The sequence below is a fragment of the Nasonia vitripennis genome (genome assembly GCF_009193385.2).
Source record: "Nasonia vitripennis strain AsymCx chromosome 2 unlocalized genomic scaffold, Nvit_psr_1.1 chr2_random0005, whole genome shotgun sequence".
NCBI lineage: Eukaryota > Metazoa > Arthropoda > Insecta > Hymenoptera > Pteromalidae > Nasonia > Nasonia vitripennis.
Genome location: NW_022279612.1, coordinates 212,642 through 233,406, shown reverse-complemented (window position 1 = coordinate 233,406; position 20,765 = coordinate 212,642). Strand labels below are relative to the sequence as shown.

At 42.2% G+C, this 20,765-nt stretch overlaps 1 protein-coding gene across 6 annotated transcripts in view; it reads left to right on the top strand.

Moving 5' to 3' along the window:
* LOC107981362 (TRAF3-interacting protein 1) overlaps nt 1-20,765 on the top strand; it is a 332,027-nt gene that overhangs the window by 123,934 nt on the left and 187,328 nt on the right. For all 6 annotated transcript variants that reach the window (XR_004226868.1, XR_004226869.1, XM_031925124.1 and 3 more), the window contains one exon: nt 910-1,016. Coding sequence is in view for 4 of the 6 variants with exons in the window: in XM_031925124.1 (XP_031780984.1) it covers nt 910-1,016 (107 nt within the window). In the remaining 2 variants the exon portion in view is untranslated. The remainder of the gene's footprint in view (nt 1-909; nt 1,017-20,765) is intronic.

Sequence of the window (20,765 nt, the reverse complement as noted above, 5' to 3'; positions counted from 1 at the left end):
TTTTACCTAAGACCACGGAATTTGATGTTTCGGATAATTTTGAGTTAGTTGTTAGTTATCCAAAGTAAAAAAGTTCTCACTGGTTTTGATGCCAGGGTATAATCGTTAGTTTTTATTAAAATTTACTTGACTTACCTTAAGATCGCTGCGATGATGAGTACACAGGCAAGGTTCATCCTTCATTCCCGTCTATTGGATTAAAATAATAATCGAGTAATCTAACTCTATTGAGATGTGAAAATACTCTCGTACATTTTGCGAACGAAACTCTACACTTTGGACCAGAAAATGTTACGCGTAAGGGTCGATCGTTTTGTACTACGTGAGGTATTAAGCTCGCGGTTGTTGCGAAAATACCGGGGGTAATGAATGAACACATGGTAATAGATGAACACACTTTCTGTCGTCTCTGAGTCGAAACTACCTGTCCAGTGCTGGATCGCGAGTGTTGGAATCGAGAGCAAGCGCCCGTATACATCTCCTTCTATAGACTTCCTGGGTGGTGTATTTCCTACCCGTGCCGTCGTCCGAAAATATGCAAGGGAGGTTGTGCTGAGTCGAAATAAATGGGCTTTGGGGTGAGTCCGAGCTGTTGCTATGTGCGTATTTAGCAACTTATGCAATTGATTGCATTATAACTAGCAAAACTATGTAAGGGTAATTGTTCACGCGTGACAATTAAAAAAAAAATATATTAAAACATTAGATTATCATATTTTATAAAAGAATATGATAATGTAATGTTTCAACGTAATTTTTCATATTTTATTCTTTTAAAGCATGCTTCACAACAGAATATAATATAACATATAATATAACATTATATGTTAGCCGTGAGCCAAGCAAGCATTTTTTGCTAGTATCGTTTGAAATTTTTGAAAAGTTTAATATGTTTTTCTTTTATTCTAGAGATGCCGTCAAAGAAATACAAATTTTTAACGAAAATCTTGAAGACATTGTAGATCATTTTGCAACAAATGGAACGATAACAAAAAATAACTTGCAGCATTTAAACGGTAAGATCTTGTGATTACAAATTTTTAAATAAATAATAACTAAGATTTTTATACACACACGTGTGAGAGTCGATGGTTTTGTTCTCGAAAATACCGGAGCGATGAATAAACACAAGATACTATCAATCATACTCCACAATGAATAAATTATCTATCTATCGACTCCGAGTCCAAACTATTTGACTAGTGCGTGATCGTGACTGGCATGAACCCTCTCTTATCTTTTTCCAGGATGGTGTGATTTCTATCCGTGCTGACGTCCGAAATTGTAAATAAATATCTTTCTATATTCATGAAAAATCTTTGCCACCGCCACCGTTAGTAGTACCCTAGCATCAAGGAAAAAGTAAACAAAGCTGACCTTGACCCCCCACCCGAGCCAGTAAGAGGTCAAGATCAAGGTCAAGATTTTTTACTCTCCATGGTGCCAATTGTACTTTGGAGAGAGAGCCCCCCCCCCCCACTCTCCCTCTTTCTATCCAAAGTGCCTCTGATTTTTCGAGACACTTTAGAGAGAACCCCTTACTCTTCTCTGCCTATCCAAGGTGCCTTAGGTTTTTCAAGGCACTTTGGAGAGCGATGGAGTGACTTACTTGTTAAGGTGTTGACACCTCGATGATCCACGAACGGCTGGTGAATGGTGTAGGAGTTTCCACCACCACCACTGCCCTCCTCTACGCGTACTCAGCATATTACTCTTTTCATTGCGAATAGAGGACCCTACTCTTCAACAGTATCTTGATTTTAAGAGATCTTTTAGGGTAAAAAAAATGATGCGAGACTCGGGCTCAAACCTGCAACCCTTGAATGTTGAGACAGGCATTTTACCACTGAGCCACGACTACACCGTGAAATCAATTTTCAAATGCTGGGTTCGTGAGTTTAAGCACGCACGCGCGCGTGTTTGTTTGTTTGTGGTCTCTCTCGGAGAAGAGGTTTTAGGGAAAATTTTAGAAAGACTATAGCGTGACTTTGTTTATGGGGTCGTTGAAACAGCTCCATCTGCAATGTCAGCCATGTGTCTGATTCATACCAAATAAACCCATCCTTTTTACGGCCAGATGAAAAACACCCAACCGTACCAAGGAACGCCCTCTTTGCCTTTATCGACGCTCGGTAAAGGCGCACCTAGCTCCATCTTCTGTGCCCTTGTTCCCCGCGGTACGACCGTCAAGTAGTGCTTCGCGGGGGGGCAAAAGGCTTTTACGCCGTCTTCTAATTAATGTGGTCATCATCACGCCTTCATCTTTTTGCGTCGTCCGGGCGTCTGCTTCGTGCGGCATCGTCTGGCCATCCTCTGGACAGCCTCAACCGCGACACGGCTCAGTGACCTTCGTCTAGTTAAATTTTTATTTCGCTGTTTTGCCTTGTCTTTGCCTTCTTTTCTCTTTGTCATTTCTAACCTTCTTGAGGATAGTCCTTACGTAGTTGTGTTCGAATATTAGTTTAATATCCGAAGAGAGAGCGAGAAGGTTCGAGAAGCTTGTCACCTTAAATTCAAATTCGACGGTTTTCGCTAGCTCGCACGGCACCAATGAGGTTGCCATGGCAACGCGCGCTCGCTCGCTCCTACTCTGTCTCTCTCCGCCTGTTTCGCGAGCAGTCTTTTGCCGCTTTCGCTGATTTGTGTTATTCAGTTTTCGTATTGCCGAAGCGCTGTAAGGACTCGCCTCACAGTGTCGACCGTTAAACAATATCGTTTGTTAACGCGTCGGTGCTCTAACACTATTCTAATACTCTTCAATTTTCCATAGTCAATACATTTGTAATCACACTCTTTTCTTTTCAATAAACATCAATAGTTTGACGGTATACATAGTATACCTTTTCATCTCAAATTTAAAAGCGTGTTATTATTTTCACATTACTTGTTTTGATCTACAAGTCTCTATCAAAGTCGAGAGACTATAAATAAGTTGTTTACTGCGTTCCAATCATCCTCCGCCGTCAGCATAGTTGTCATCATTGACTCCGGTGTCACTTTGGTCTGGAGATAACACTCGAGTACTTTATTTCGCTTTATTTGGTATCGCGAACTGTCACAGAGAACATGCTCCGCATCTTCGTTAGCGTCCAAAAAAGCTGGGCAGTTCGGACTGTCGTCTAATTAAAATCGGCGCAGATAAGCCTGGAAGCATCCGTGCCCGGTTTAAAACTGTGTAAGGTAGTAGTTGACTCTATTTTTGGTATAAGGCGATGTGTCCATCGCCCTTTGTCACTAACATCCCATTTTGTTTCCCATACGGCCATTGTCTTCTTTCTTGCTGCATCCCAAATCTCCTATTGAGTTTTGTCACTTGTTCTTCTTTTAGTTTAGAATACTTCCTTACTTTCCATCGCCAATAGGTCAATCGGCGGCATTCCAGCAATAATGCACACCGCACTGTCCGATACTGTACGATAAGCGGACGCCACTCTCAGTGCACTTCGTCTGTACACAGTGGTTAGCATTCGGGCATACGATTTCACCCGCATCGCATTTGTCCATATTGGGGCTCCATATAGCATAATTGATATGGTTACACTGGCTAAGAGTAACCTTCGCTTCTGAGTTGGGCCTCCTACATTTGTCATCAATCGTGATAGAGCAGCGCCGACTTTTGCTGCTTTATCGCTGACTATTTCCAGATGTTGTTTGAAAGTTAGTCTTGCATCGATGGTGATACCCAAGTACTTGATAGTTGGTTTAGAAGCTATTTCATTTCTATCTACCGTCAGTTTAATTTCCGCTATCTCCTTTCTACTAGAGATAAGAATAACTTTTGTGGCTGGCTAGTTTCAGATCCATCTCTGTTAGTCATTCGTGTATTATACGGGTCGCCTCTTCCGCTATTTCTGTCACCTTTTCTTTATGTTTCGCTACTACCACTACTGCTATGTCGTCAGCGAAGCCCATGACTGTTGCTCCTTTAGGTAATTGTAGTCTTAGTACCCCATCGTACATGATTTTCCACGTCGGTGGGCCAAGCACTGACCCTTGGGGTACGCCTCCTGTAACATTATAGGTCGTGGTATCGTCTTCCGTGTCATATAATAGGATTCTGTCCTTCAAATAGTCGGACATTCTTTTTATATATAAGGGTACATCCTATTTCTTATAATACTTATAATACTTATTCTTGAAACACACGAGACTTATGGCAATGTAGGCGCGAAAAAAGTCATTCGTATGTCACAAGAAGATTTCTATATTAAAGATTTAAGACATAAAGCTCAAAAGCTTATTTCATTTTGTGACTCATGTCAGAGAAATAAAATTTCCACACGACCATGTACAGCGCCAATGGAATCGATAATTCTGGAAGCGCCACATGATTTGTTATCCATTGATTTCTACGGTCCGTTACCGACAGGGCGCGGCGATAAGAAATATATACTTGTAACTATAGACGCGTTTTCAAAATTCGTTGTTTTATATCCAATTCGTAGACAAACATGTACTACAGCGATAAAGAAAATTTTTAATGATTATGTTTTGTTATACGGAAAACCGAAGCGTATTTCATGTGATCACGGCTCACAGTTCACTGCAAATGCGTGGATCGAGAAATTAAGAGAAGAAAATATTGATTTAGTTTTTTCATCTATCCGACGTCTACAAAGTAACATCGTTGAGCAAGTTAATAAGGAACTCGGTAGATTTTTTCGTACATTTACTAATGAGAAACACACCAGTTGGGTCAGATATATTAATATCATCCAAACCATTATAAATGAAACGTATCACGAACCAACGAGTTTTACTCCGATCGAATTACACATGGGTATCAAAGCTAAACGTGCGTGGAAAAATTAGATACATCAAAATTATTCAGAGGTCGATCCTTCGCTTGAACAAAAAATTCATCTCGCTCTGGAACGTATAATTTCAAAAGCGCAAAAACGTGCAAAAAAATATAATTTACAAAAGAAAACATTTTTTGTTGAATTTAAAGAGGGAAACGAAGTTCTATTAAAATCAAATAACATTTCAGATTTAGACAATAAAAAAATTGCAAAATTCTTTTCAATTTACGAAGATCCATATGAAATATTAAAAAAAAAATTGGTAATACAACTTATTTATTATTTAATCGCGATAAACAAAAAGAAAAAGGAAGATTTCATATAAATGATCTAAAAGAATACAAAAGAGAACCTAAATAAATATAATGTTATTTGATTACATAATAGAAAAGTTCATTACTTTCACTCATCATACATTATAAAGTAAAAATCATTACGCTCAAAAATAATCACGTTTCTTTTTCATACAATATTTTTGAACACTTAGAGCTGTATATACAAATGTAAACAAGCCAGCACGGCTAGTCCCGACTCAAGAAAACAGAGGGGAGGCATAGTCCGTCTTTCTCTCTTTCCCCACTACAACACAACTCGTGTCCGCGAGGCCGCGAATTCCCCCTCTCTTATTACACGCACAGCGTTGCCACGTCACTTCCTCGGCGAACCTAAGATTTTAGGTATACTTGAGACGCGGGAAAATTAAAAATTAAAAAATATGACAACAGCTCCAGCTTTCTCCATAAAAGGGCTCGCGCTGGGCTGACGCCGTCAGTTTTTCGACGGTCGCAACTTAAGCGCCATAGAAAAAATCTAGCCATGGGCCGCCGATTAAACGCTCAGCGCAACTTAGGCGCAACTCCGTGGTGTACCTATGCAAGCTCATCTCCGGGGTGGACGTTTTGGTTCAGACTGTCCCGTTAGGACAGGAGACGAGCCATCCCGGAGATCGCGTTATCACGCCAAGGTCGTCACAAGAGCGAGCAAGCCCAGCGCACACGTGGAAGTCGCGCAGTGTGCGCATGCCATTCGGCCGCGCCGTGCAGTATGAATCTACATCTTTGTCGCCTCCTCGCACAGGTGAAACACCTGCAAAGCACGCAATAAGCGTATCACCAGCTCCTGCGCCTACATTCTCGCAGGAAAGCCTCACGCCATCATCTACGTCAGCTCCAACAAAACCCTGCATCACCAGCATCCAAGCAGTCAAAATCAACTTGGCCGAATACTAGCGACGATGCTCAAAACAAAGGAGCCCACGGGCTGCAGAGAAGAAGGCTCGCCGGGTTGAAACGAAGCTGCGTGTTTTGTTCGACACGCCAGCTCTCGTTACCTCTAACACTGAAAAAACAACCTTGGTGAGCGGAAAGAGCGAGGTCCTGGAAGCTCTTCTACGCAAGCCAACACAAAAGCTAAACCCATACGCCACTTACGGGTACGGCAACAGCGTCTGGCAGCAGTAAATCAGGCTTGACTTTCAGGACACCTGGAACGCAGTGGGTAAGGAGGAGGCGAGGCTGAACAGGAGAGTAAGTGCTAAGGTCACTGCAATAGGTATATACAGCGCTGAGTGCATGCATTTTAAGCAGCACGTTTTATTCCTTTTGTTAAAACTCATGAATGTATTTTTAATCATATTTTCTCTGGGAATATAGTGAAAGTTTTTCGTTTTTCGAAAAATTTTCACTAAGTGACTATGTAAATATACAGGGTGAGCCATTTTAATCAAACCAGTCTAATAACTCCTAAATTAAGCCATGAACAGAAAAATTGTTCAGATGAAAGTTGTTCAGGATCAAGGGGGACATCTTTTCGTGCAATTAGTTTTGACCTTGAACTCAAATTTCAAGGTCATTTGAAGGTCAATTTTTTTTTTAAATAGGATCCCCTATTTTTGATAGCAGATTCGGAAAGAACAGGAAATTTTACGTTCGAAACGGTATTTCAAAATTTTTTTCATGACCTTCACAATGTCATTCCAATGTCAAATGTTAAGAAATACTGTAATTGCTATTTAATCGCATTTTCTGATAGAATAATCGTAGTTAATGTACTTTTATGATGAATATTCAAACCCAATGTGACAATGACCATGAAAATATTTACCTTGAAAACAAAATAATTCCCAAATTTCAGCGCTACCCAGGAACAACGACGTGGATGTATTAGGATTATGTTCCCTTTGGGGTGCTTTTTTAACGTGAGTCTCCTTGCCTCTCACTGGGGTGCTTGTTTACTGTGAGCCCCCTTGCCTCTCATTAGGATGATTGTTTAACATTCGTTAACAAATTTTTAGTGGTCAAAAGTAAATTTTGATGTAAACATGATAATTTTAAATATCTGAGTTCTTAATGGGAGTGGAAAATGGAACGTTAAAAATCAATGTTGTCAATTCATTCACGATCGAAGCAGAGTCAAGTAAAAGTTTAACGTGTCAAAACCGTAAAAAATGGTTAAACAATAAAGGTAGGATGTTAAAAAATACATTATTTAAGATAAAATATTAAACAGCATTTTGTTTTTGTAATATTAAAAAAAATTTTTAATAATTGTATTTGCCAAAGTGCATCACTTCCAGTTTAGATATTTTTTTTTAAGTTGAATTTCTTTAATCTAGTATGAATTGTAACGATTGTTCTCTCGCTGTCTTTTCTGTGAAATCACAGCTAAGGGAATATCGCCCATCTTCGTGGGGGTTGTGTATCGCCCTCCTCATTCTCCCTTTATCCAGGGATCTAACTTTATTGAGCAACTAACAACACACATGCACAACTACTCCACGAAGGTCATCATGGGTGATTTCAATGCTGACCAACTTTCCTCGTCTGAAGACGCCAATTTCATCAAGGCTTTCATCGACGAGAACTCCCTTATTTCTGTGCCATATGGTGCAACTCATCATAGACAAGACTCTGACACCTGGCTTGACCTTTGCTTAATCGATGAGCAGGATCGCCTGCTCTCATACTGGAAGACTGACACACCTTTCATTAATGGACAGGACCTTATTACAGCCACACTCGACGTACAGATTCCACGCTACGTACCTAATACCTACACTTACAGAAACTACAAAGGAATCTGTGCTGAGAAGCTAAGGGACTTCCTTAGCGCATGCGACTGGTCATCCTTCACCACACCATCACTTGACGAATGCATCACCATCCTCAACGAAAACATCACAAAAGCCATAAATCATCTCGCCCCATTAAAGACTGTGACACCTGGACGTAAACGTCACCCGTGGTTCACCGCGGCTCTTCGTGACCTTTTAACTGAAAGGAATAGGCTCTACAGGCGTTTTCGCAGAAGTCGTCTACCTTGGGATCTATACTTTTATAGAATCGCAAGGGATGACGCTCATCAACGGGTCGAGGAAGCCAGGCTGAATTACTATTATTCACGCTTGTCTACTCTAACCGACGTTGCAGAGATATGGAGAGAACTTGAAAATCTTGGCATTACCACCTTTAAATCTTCTCCACCTGCTCGGTTCTCTCCAGATGCTCTCAACGAACACTTCAGTTCCATCTCAAATGACCCTCAAGCTCCATCTGTCGAGGAGTATCTGCGGACTCTCGAGAGTCTAGACCTCCCTGAACACTTTATCGGACGTGTTAGCTGCAGTTTCACATTTCAATACCCAGGCCAGGGGAAGCGATGGCATCCCACAGGTTGTAATCTCTAAAGCACTACCAATACTCACTCCTTTAATCTGTCAAATTTTCAACCTGTCTTTGAGTGAGGCATGCTTTCCCTCTGCCTGGAAATCATCGCTCGTAAGAGCATTAAACAAGATCAACTCTCCTACAGCTGTAACTGACTACCGACCGATTTCCCTACTTTGCTTTCTATCCAAGGCGCTGGAGTGGCTGGTGCACAATCAAATCTCTGAATACTTTGAAACTAGACTCTATCTTGATAGTTTCCAAACTGGTTTTCGCACTGGCCACAGCACGCAGTCCGGCTTGATTAAGCTGACTGATGATGTCAGGCTTGGAATGGACAGGAAGAAGGTCACCCTTCTGCTTCTTTTTGATTTTAGCAAGGCGTTTGATACAGTGTGTCACGTCAGGCTACTCAGAAAGCTACCCTCCTTCGGCTTCTCCAAGCAGGTTATCCGCTGGCTTGCATCTTACCTTTCTGGTAGAGAACAGGCCGTCATTGGTGACAACAACGAACTCTCTACATTCCTACCACTAAACACCGGTGTCCCACAGGGGACAGTCTTGGGCCCCTTATTGTTCGCGTTATACATCAATGACATTGGCCTCTGCCTTGACTCAGATGTATCCCATCTAGTCTACGCGGATGATCTGCAAATCTACTGTCAATGCCCCCTTGAGGAGCTCGATTCCTGTTCTGACAAGATGAGTGCTAACACCGAGAGGATAATGGGCTGGGCAGAACTAAACAGACTTAAGCTGAATGTTAGCAAGACTAAGGCGATCGTCCTGGGCTCACTCTACTATATCAATGCTCTACCTTCTACTGCTAACACCTATATAAATATAGGGGGGGCCCAGGTCAACTTTGAATCATCTGTGCGCAACCTGGGGCTGGTGCTTGACTCAAAACTTACGTGGAAAGAGCACGTTACACAAACTTGTAAACGTGCTCACTCTTTAATGTATCGGCTATATTTCTTTCGGAAGAGCACTAGCCTCAGGTTGCGCCAACATTTGGTGCAAGCACTCCTATTTCCCCTCATCGACTACTGCTCACTTGTTTACTGCGACCTGACTCAAGAGCTCGACTTAAAACTGCAGAGGCTTGTCAATACGGGAATCCAATACATGTATGGTGTAAAGAGGGACGAGCACATCTGCCCTTACAGGCGTGAGCTGCAATGGCTCACCACCGCCGGACGTAGGAAGTACTTCATGGCCTGTTTTCTTAGAAAAATTTTCAACACCTCAATACCAGCTTATCTACTAGCCTATTTTGACTTCCACGTCGCACTCAGGCCTGTCAGGGGCGAGGTGACTCCACTGGACATCCCGTCCTTCAAGACGGAGACGCTGAGGAATTCATTTTTCATCAGCGCCTCCTACCTCTGGAACAGCCTTCCATCTCAACTTCGCGACACACTATCCATATCACACTTCAAATAAGCAGCTAAAAATTATTTCTTTAATTTGGAAAACACATAAACAACGCACAAACATACATACATTCTCTTTCATCTCATGTCATCTCTCAACATCACACACACCTTATACTATATACACTTACACAAATTTTATTTATTCCTTTATCATAATACACTATATTTGTTATATGTACAACAAAATGTACAAAAATAAAGAGCAATTAATCTAATCTAAAAATCTTCAATTTAAATCACAATGTCTTAACGTAAGAAAATAAGAAGTTACAAATTTGATTTAAAAATTATACAGTTTGAAAATTCCTCCTTTTTTTGTTGTCACTTTCTTATTTTGGTTTAGTTTCAATTTCAATAAAGAGTGAATGTAAATAAAATAGTTTTTCTTATTATAAACAAAATTTTCAACATGGGCGATTATCAATCCAATGAAATTGTTGATATGATAATGATCTTAGGCGAAACCCAAAACAATGCCAGAGCCGCGGTGCGACTCTACGCTGAACGCTTTCCTCTAAGAAGGCGTCCTACTCACGACACATTACTCAGATTACTTCGAAGAGCTCGTGATGGACATCTTCGTCGTCAACGCAGACACCACGAATACAACGAAAATGATCCTAATGTTATAGCCGCCTTAGCAGCTGTTCATCTCAATCCACAAATTTGTAGTCGACAAATTGAAAGAGAAATCGGTATACCACGAAGAACAGCATTGAGAATTCTCAATAATCTCCACTATCACAATTACCACATAAGATTAGTTCATGAGCTGAGGCCACGCCATTTTCTAATGCGTATTAACTTTTGCCAGTGGGCTTTGGGAGTTTTACAAAATGATCCAGATTTTATCAGATTTGTTATGTTTTCTGACGAGGCTATATTTCGCAGTGATGGTCAATTAAATAGGCACAATAGTCACTACTGGTCACCTGTAAATCCCCACTGGTACAGGGCTATTGACCATCAAAACCGATGGAGTTTAATGGTGTGGTGTGGGATCATTAATGGTTACCTGATTGGGCCATATTTTTTCGGTCAAAATGTTAACCAGAATAGCTATTTGGCATTGCTCAGAGATCGACTGCCAGAGCTTTTAGAGGATGTTGATTTTCGGATGTTTCGGACGTAAAATTTCCTGTTCTTTCCGAATCTGCTATCAAAAATAGGGGTTCCTATTTAAAAAAAAAAATTTGACCTTCAAATGACCTTGAAATTTGAGTTTGAGGTCAAAACTAATTGCACAAAAAGATGTCCCCCTTGATCCTGGACAACTTTCATCTGAACAATTTTTGTGTTCATGGCTTAATTTAGGAGTTATTAGACTGGTTTGATTAAAATGGCCCACCCTGTATATATATATATATACCCGTACAAGCTCCGCAAAAAAATTTATAAATATTAAATACTAAATTATATGAAACAACATTTTAGATTATACAAGAGCATCTTATGCTCCCCAATCCCAATACGAAGCTACGCGCTACAGCTGACAGCTGAGCTCAAAGCAGCAGTACAACAGCAGCGCCACAAGCCAGCCAGCGGCAACAGCGGCAAGCACCAAGAAAGCGGGGAGAGCGCGCAACACGCGCCTATATCTATATAGACTGAGCGGCGAGCGCAGCGGCGCAATTATAATGAGAGTAGGAGTAGAGAGCAAGCGGCGGCACGGCGTGCGCATTATATTATAAGTGTGTAAATCCGGCGGCTCGATTCCTGCTCTCTCCGCGGCCTACAGAAGGACCCGCACAACCCGTATTAGCTCACTAGCTCCAGCGCAACTTAAACGCCTAGTCTCTTCTCAAGAGCAACTTACGCCTTGAAAAGATAAACGACTTAGAATTATTTCGAATCGTTTCTATACTTATGAAATTCCGAGTCAGGCACGATATCGTATCTTAAAGCATATCAGTCCTAGACGTTCCTATTTATGATCTGTTGTCGAAATTCGGACGTAGATCGTATATGATTACTGCTCTTCTCTGGAATAAAAAATCTCATACGCGCTACAGACGGAGAAGAGTCGTGACCGCTTCACCCTCTGACTGCCCCACTCTACGGCCCATGCGTTAAAATCGCCTGCGATAATTACTGGCTTACTTCCCGCAATATCCTGTACGAATCGATCTAACTGCCGCTCGAACTGTTCGATCGATGCGTTAGGCGAAGCATAGCAGCTGTATACGTGTATTCCTGATATCTTTGCAAGAACAAATTCTTCCTCGCTGGTCAACATTTTTTTCCATTGTTTCCCACAATGTCTCGTCCAGAGCCCTGTATGATTCACATATAATGACTACGTCGACCTCCGTCTCATAAACGTACTGGTTAAGTAAATCCTGTGCTGTCTCGCAGTGATTTGAGTTCAACTGCACTATCTTCATTATCTTCATTTCTTCAACTTCTCTACTGCTCCTCATACTGGGCATGTGTAGCTACTAGCAGCATGGTCACTTTTCTCTGTTGTTCCTTTTTCTTGGCAGAGAACGCAGCTCGGTTTGTTTTTACAATCTCTTGAATTATGTCCTTCGACTCCGAACTTGTAACAGTGGTTACTTCGATCCTGTGTTACTGTGCAGTTTTTGCCGATATGTCCAAATCCTAGACATTTATAACAGCGAAGTGGACGTGCGTTCCGCTATATCTCTCGTATTCTGCATACTACCCAGCCTATCCTGATTTTCTGCTTTGCGATCATCTGCTGAGCCATTTTTGCTGGCATTTGAAGGACCTCCGTCTGCGTATCGCCATATGCCTTACGCACAGACTTTACTGCCGTTTCCTCCACTGCACTTAAGCCGCTATCTTGAAATTCCCTTCGTAGCGCTTTCACGATGTCCTCATTAGTGGTTAGAACATCAAAATCCTTTACTTCAAAGACCTTTTCATCTTGTAGGGTTCTTACGGTGACACCCTCTCCTAGCACTTTTTGCACCGCTTGTCGAAGTTTCATTGCCTTCCCTCTCGATGTGCATTGAAGTTCTAAAAGTAGGTCACTAACCGCCGTTTTGCGTACCCTATTTACGCTTGCCCCTAGCATCTTTAGTTTTGGGTCTGCTTTCATCTTTCGCAAGATATCAGCATAGGACTTCCCGTCGGTAGCTCTTATGATTAGAGATTCCGGTCGGGTTGGTCTTGCCCTTGTCGGCTTAGATTTTCTAGTGCCTTTCTGATCTACAACACCATTGTTAATCTTATCGTCTTCTTTTTTTTTATTCTTTTTCTTTCTTGTTTCTACCCTCAGCTAGGGTAATAATGTGGGCGGTGGGCACTGAGTAGTGCTGAAAGTCGTCGCTAGTAGCGCACTCTGGCCATGCTTTGGCGTCTTGTCCTCTTCTTTTCTTTTCTTATTCGTCTCGTTCTGTGTAGGAGATCATTCCTTTCTCTTCCTTGGCGTTTCTACCTTCCGGTTTTCTTCTAAGGTCAGCGAGGACCGTGAGCTATTTGACATTATCAGTCCAAAGTTAGACTTAGTCTTGCTTGACGCTTCCTCATGTCATCCTTAACACTCTTGTGAATGTTTCTGGGTGGACCTACTTCAGCATTCATCTTGTCCAGATGGTTCTAAATCTTGTCCATCAACTCTTCTTCCGCACGATCTGCTGTCTGAATTTTAGACCATACCTCGTGCATTCCCCTGTTAATGACTCTATCACATCCTGATGCGTCACTTGAGGCTAATCTTCCTTTAAGGGCCAAGTTACCCACCTCTATAACCTCCTATCTTGTTTGAGTTAATTGGCTCCCCTCAACATCCATGGAGCCTGCGTCGGCCACCGGGGCTTTCACCCAGTTGGAACCAACGTCGGGAGTGGCTGTACAGTTTGACCCGCTTGGAGCAGTGTTTTAATCAACTCACTGTCCATAATTGATTTATACTCGGGGTTTCTTTCCCTATCCTGTATCCTAGGAAGCAGTCCTTTAACAAGTTGCTCTTATTTGAGCCAGATGAGCCTTAGTTATTTCAACGAGGTTGCTACTCCACCCCCTCCTCCTTTCCCACCTCTTGTGTGGTGGGGCCCCGGGCTTGGGACCGGCTTAGCGGAGTTGTGTGTGTTTTTATGAACTTATAATATACTTATGGATAAATTTGAAATCTAGGTTATAACTAGAACAAGTATGAAGGATAACTGGGATAGGTAGTGTTGGATAAAGTACACAGGTAAGTGAGTAGAAATATTTATATATGTTTTATAATTACATTTATTGAAAACTCAAACTGAAAATTATTGTTATGTATTTTTATATATATTTGTATTTAAGTATGCGACTTTTTTCGTAACGACTCAATTCAAAATTAATTGAAGTATAATGTAGTTCAATAATTATATATTTTGTATAAATATGAAAATTCATTCGTAGAAGTATTCTAATTTTTTTCTATCGTTGAGTCTACAAAAGATCAGGCTATCTTTGATTTACATTTCGATAATAAAGAGCTACAAGAAATCTTTAGTTATCACTTCTTAGAAGTTTTGTCCAATCCTGGAAGCTAGATTTACAACTGTGTTGAGATTTTGTTCGAATCTTCTTTTTATCGCTTAATAATTCTTGTTTTTTTTTCACTAATTTCTTCAGCTTATCATTCTGTAATATATTAAGATCGTTTTCTAATAATCATTTCTAAGAAACCTTAAAATTATTAATTATTATATTATTACTTCATTTTTTCGCAGTATACGCTCATTCTAAGTTATTCAGATCTGTATACTGATCTTTGTTTAGTACAGTAATGTTTAATTACTGTACTCAACGTAAATTAAGATTGCTCCATTTATTGTAATGGTTTGATCAGTGATTTTGACATAAAATTTATCATACCAATTACAAGTATTCATGTATTAAACAAAATGAGTCTCATGTGACTTATTCACTAGAGATATCAGTTTTACGTGAGAAAAAAAGACAAGATTTAGTGTGTAAAAAACTAATGCAATTTCAGATATTGCGTAAAAACAAGTTGAGAGACATAACGTCATACCTGGATACTGATTTAATAATCTAACTATAGAGCTGATCGACCATTGATCAGTGCCTTCAATCTGCATTTATGCCATTCAAAAATAGAATTCTTTGATTTTTGCAATTCTAATGCACATTATGATTTACTTTTCAATCTTGAATGAAGATCTTCCAGCAGGCTGGTACAGACCTGGTGCAATCAGCCATAAGTTCTGCGTACTTGTGTCTGACCAAAAATGTAGCCACAACTCTGAACTTTTTCAGGTGCATCTTTTTAGACTACATGTCCATGGGCTGTGAGAACTGCCAATTAGAACTTGCCTTGCATATGTGCAACAGTAAGTTTTCTATCTAGTCTGTCTACACCTGCCTGTTTCTTATTTGGCCACTGCGAACGCACCATTCTACTACTTTTGCTATGGTTGAAAATGTTAATGGGTGTGAGCATAAGAAGCCCTGCATAAATCTAAAAGCGCCAAATGCTTTTCCTTCCACTACATGAATCACAACAACACCAACCTCATTTTGAACCAACGGTGCTGTCCTGACTGCAACGGCACCTTCTAAGCTGTGACTATAAACAAGAATTACAGGTCTGTTTTCTGATACTGATGCCAATATACTGGCTACATCTATTGCTGGTACGTTGATTGCTAGATCACCGTAGCTCCTCGAGTACAGATGCATAAAAATCAAGTCTTTGAACTCCATATAGATCCAGAAGTAAAAACGTTCATATATTCAACATTGTGCAATCGTGCAAGTAAAGAAGTTGCAATACCCAACACTAACTTCTTTTAATCGACTAACAGTGGATGATACATTAGCTAAAGCAACTCTTGGTACATTGTTTCTTAAAGATCCACCGTTAAGTACTACTGCATCACTGCGTACACCATCGTAAAGAGTTCTGATAAAACGCTCAGCGACTGCTGCCTTAACGTCGGGGTCTCGCACAGCACGGTAAATAATGTTTATTTTTTTCAACAAATTCTGCACTTCGCGTCCAATAAATACCTTGCCCTTGTCTGTTTGGAAGTATATAGGCTGTCTGCCATCGTTTCGCTGTAAAATTTGCTCCAGACCACAGACCACACTTTTAGCTGTTTCATCCAGAAGAGGCTTAACCCACGCGTACTTTGTAAGCACATCAATGACCACCAGTAAGTAGCTGTATTGCTCATTATACGTTTTTAGAGGGAAAGGTCAGTTAAATCAGCCTCCCACAATTCGTATGGACTAAAAACCTGGTAAGAGCGACGAGGAAAACGATATCGCTCCATGTTATACATTGTGTGCGCATCCTGACTCTCAAGCCACTCTCACTCTCCCTCTCACGTGAATACAACAGTTCCTTTCCGCTTCGCTCGTATCTCATAGCACTCTTAATGCCACATGCTGCCTTCGGGCCTGTTGTTTTGCAGATCGTTGCATGTGCCTTTTTTCAATCTTCAGCGTGATATAATAATCACTGGAGGCTGCAACTTCTTTCGACACTATTTTTCTGCTTCAACATCTTTCGTTGTAACCTAACCTGCAAACTCGCACGGCTTTTCTCCTCGCTGCACGGCGTCTCTTTTTCCTCAAAGTGATTCACGTGGAGCCCTGTTAGATCGACAGAACACCACCAGCAGCGTTTCGATCATCAATCGCAGGTAGGTCAAATCTCACCTTTCTCGATTAGCACTTCATCTGGTTTTGAGAGTATCAAGTTTCTAGCTCTGTCGATAACTCACCACTCACTACTATCCTGCAACATTTTCTACGTTATCGACTGCCAGTAAGTTATCGACGGAGACACAACATCATTGAAAATGAGCGGAATGAGCGGTGGGAAGAACGCCGACACGCTCGTCATGTGTGCTCACTGCAGAAAAACAACTAGAGGAAAAATGAAGACTTGCGAGTTGTGTGACCATCATTTCCACATCATATTTGTCGCCTTTCGATCTATAATGGCGAGGGATGCTGCCACACTCGCCTGTGCTGCTTGTGCGGATGAGTACGTCAGCGGCAGCAGCAGCAGCAAATACATCTGCCAAGGGCACGCCTACAACGGGTGTGCCCAAAAAGAATTAATCGGCACCCGCATCGCTTGCAGGCTTCGGGACTCAATCGCCTGCGAGGACACAGGCGACGTCTATCGAGACGTCCCTAAAGGATATCTTCGCGGCGCTGGATGACTTCCGTAAAATCCAGAACGAGGCCCTTCAGGCGCAAAACACCGTGTCTAAAAGGGTCTCTCGAATTCAGAAAATGCTTGGCCCTCTCGAAAACCGTCGCAAAGCCCTTGACGACTTGTCTGCGCTCAAGATCGACTAAACAGGAGTCTTCCATCTCCGAGCTGCAGGCACAATATTAAGAGCTGTCGTCAAGGAGCCCCGCAGAGCAGCAGAACATCAGCATTGCTCTCGCCTCTGAGGAAATCAACAACCTCCGCAGCGAGCTAGCTGAGGTTAAGAGGAGTCAGGAGCGTTTAGCAAATAATGTGGTGATGATCTCTGGTCTGGCCTATACACAGGAAACATCACTGCACCTCCTAAATTTCACCGTCCTGGCTGCACTGGATCCCACGATCCTAAGGGGGGGGGGGTGTGGCATCCTTCAGGACCATGGGGAGACTTGACGCAACCAACATTAACACGCAAGTCGACAGTAGATTCCCACCTCTAGCTGTCATTCTCTCTTCCAGTGCGCTGGCCCACTCCATCACCGTGGCTAAAGCCAGGAAACGCAAGCTTTACACTGGATGCTGCCCTACTGGAGGAAGCGAAAGCTCTCTGCCCAGACTATCAGATACTTGTTAATATCAACAAGCTGCTTTCTCCAGACATCCACAAGCTGCGCATTAAGGCCAGGCTGGAGGCAAAAAAGAGAAGGAGATGCCGCTCCTTCGTGAGGGACGGGAGGATCTACATCTGCTCTGGTGAGGACGGCGAACGGGACACCATTATCTCTACTGATGCTAAAGTTGAGGCTTTTTTAGCCCGTATGCCGCGAACAGCCAACACGGACATCACACGCTAAGATAGACTCCTGTCATCTCACCAAAACCATCTAAATCATCTAAATCATCCACATCTGTCTCTAAAGCGTCTTTGTCTACTGTCTCACTTCTCTTCTTGTCCACTTGTTCCCCCTTTCACGTAATAGCTGTAACTGACACCTGGCTAAGCGACAATATAACGTCCTTCCCTTCACTGGATGATTACATTTTGTACAGACGAGACAGAAGCAGAAACGGTGGAGGTGTGGCCCTCTACATTCATTACTCATTAACAGCCAGCCTTATCTCGTCATCTTACGACGAATGGTCGGGCAAGCCGGGTAAGCCGGAGTATCTTTTCTGTGAGATTTCAGCTAAGGGAGTATCGCCCATCTTCGTGGGGGTTATGTATCGCCCTCCTCACTAACCCAAGGTCCCACCACAAGGTCATCATGGGTGACTTTAATTCCGATCAACAGATATGACCTTATCACAGCCACACTCGACTTACAGATTCCACGCCACGTACCTGCTACATAGTCTTACAGAAACTACAAAGGAATCTGTGCTGAGAAGTTAAGGGACTTCCTTAGCGCATGTGACTGGTCATCCCTCACCACGTCATCACTTGATGAATGCATTACCATTCTTAACGCTAACCTAACAAACGCCATAAATAATCTCGCCCCATTAAAGACTGTGACACCAGGACGGAAACGTCACCCGTGGTTCACCGTGGCCCTTCGTGAGCCTTTGACTAAAAGGAACAGATTCTACAGGCGCTTTCGCAGAAGTCGATTACCTTGTGATCTATACCTCTGAAGAATCGCAAAGGACGACGCTCATAAACAGGTTGAGGAGGCTAGGATAAATTACTATTATTCACGCTTGTCTACCTTGACCTATGTTGCAGAGATCTGGAGAGAGCTTAAAAATCTTGGCATTGCCACGTCTAAATCACCTTCACCTGCTCGGTTCTCTTCAGATGCTCTCAACAGACACTTTAGTTCTATCTCTAATGACCCTTTAAGCTCCATCTGTTGAGGAGTATCTGCGAACCCTGGAGAGTCTGGACCTCCCTGAACACTTCATCTTCAGGGCTATCACAGAGTCCGATGTGTTGGCTGCTGTATCACATTTGAACATTCAGGCCAGGAAAAGCGATGGCATCGCACAGGTTGTAATCTCCAAAGCAGTGCCAATACTCGCTCATCTACTATGTCAAATATTCAACTTTTGAGCGAGGCACGCTTTTCCTCTGCCTGGAAGACGTCGCTCGTAAGAGTACTAAGAGCACAAACAAAGTCAACTCTCCAACAGCTTTGACTGACTACCTTTCGATCTTTCTACTCTGTTTTCTGTCCAAGGCGCTGGAGTGGTTAGTGCACAAGCAAATCTTTGAGTATCTTGAAACAAGACTTGACAATTGACCTACCTTGACAATTTCCAAACAGGCTTTCGCACTGTTTACAGCACGCAGTCTGGCTTAATTAGGCTGACTAATGATTTCAGGCTTGGGATATACAGGGAGAAAGTCCCTCTGCTACTTCTATTTGAATTTAGCAAGGCGTTTGATACTGTGTGTCACGTCAGGCTACGCGGAAAGCTATCCTCTTTCGGCTTTTCTAAGCAGGTTATCCGCTGGCTTGCATCTTACCTTTCGGAAAGAGAACAGGCTGTCATTGGTGACAACAACGAACTCTCCACCTTTCTACCATTAAACACCGGTGTCCTACAGGGGTCAGTTTTAGGCCCCATGTTGTTCGCGTTGTACATCACTGATATTGGTTTCTGCCTAGAATTAGATCCCATCTAATTCACGCGGATGACTTGCAGATTTACAGCCAATGCCACCTCGAGGAGCTTGATTCCAGTTCTGTCAGGATGAGTGCTAACGCTGAGAGGATAATGGACTGGGCTGCACTAAATAGACTTAAACTGAATGTTCTTAAAACTAAGACAATCGTCCTGGGTTCCCCCTACTATATAAATGCACTACCTTCTACTGCTAACACCTTTATAAATATAAGGGGAGCCCGGGTCGACTATGAATCATCTGTGCGTAATCTGGGGTTAATGCTAGTCTCCAAACTTACGTGAAAAAAGCACGTTACACAAATTTGTAAACGTGCTCACTCTCTGATGTAACGGCTCTATTTCTTTCGGACGAGCACTAACCTCAGATTGCGCCAACACCTAGTGCAAGCACTCCTATTTCCCATCATCGACTTTTGTACACTGGCTTACTGCGACCTGACACAAAAACTGGACTTGAAACTGCCGAGACTTGTCAACACGGGGATCCGTTATACGGCTACTGTTAGATTCTTCTGCTACAGCAAGATGAAGTTTGTTATTCCATATAAATTCCAAAGGTACGTGTGCCTTACGAAGTACGCGAACAAACGGATCGAAGCCACGAGAAGGTGACCTTTTTCTACGTCTCACAGCTTCGTTCACTAAGTCTACAATATTAACACCACGTGCACGCACGCCATCTACCGTAATCATACCAAGCTTATTCCAGGCAATGCTACCAGATCGACGTAGGCTATTCATTAGATTTCGTGCATTTTCACAAAGACTTTGCGGCACACTATTGATAATATGTAGATTGGATACTACTTTGCCATCACTATTTGTAGTAATAGAGTGCAGTGGTGGTAATGTTTTATCGACTGTCGGCAACAACAACTCATTACCGGCTTCATCGTCCTCGCTACTTTGTTTTTCGTAGTGCAGGAACCGTTGCGACACCTGCTGGTACATTGAGTACTTTTGGCGAACATTCGATTCACTCGAGTTGAAAATCTTGTTTATCTCGTCGTCCAGTCGTAATACCTCGGAGCCCGGTGTCTGAACTGTGCTGAGGTAGTTGCCATTACTGCTTCCAGCCCCGCACTCGTCTGTG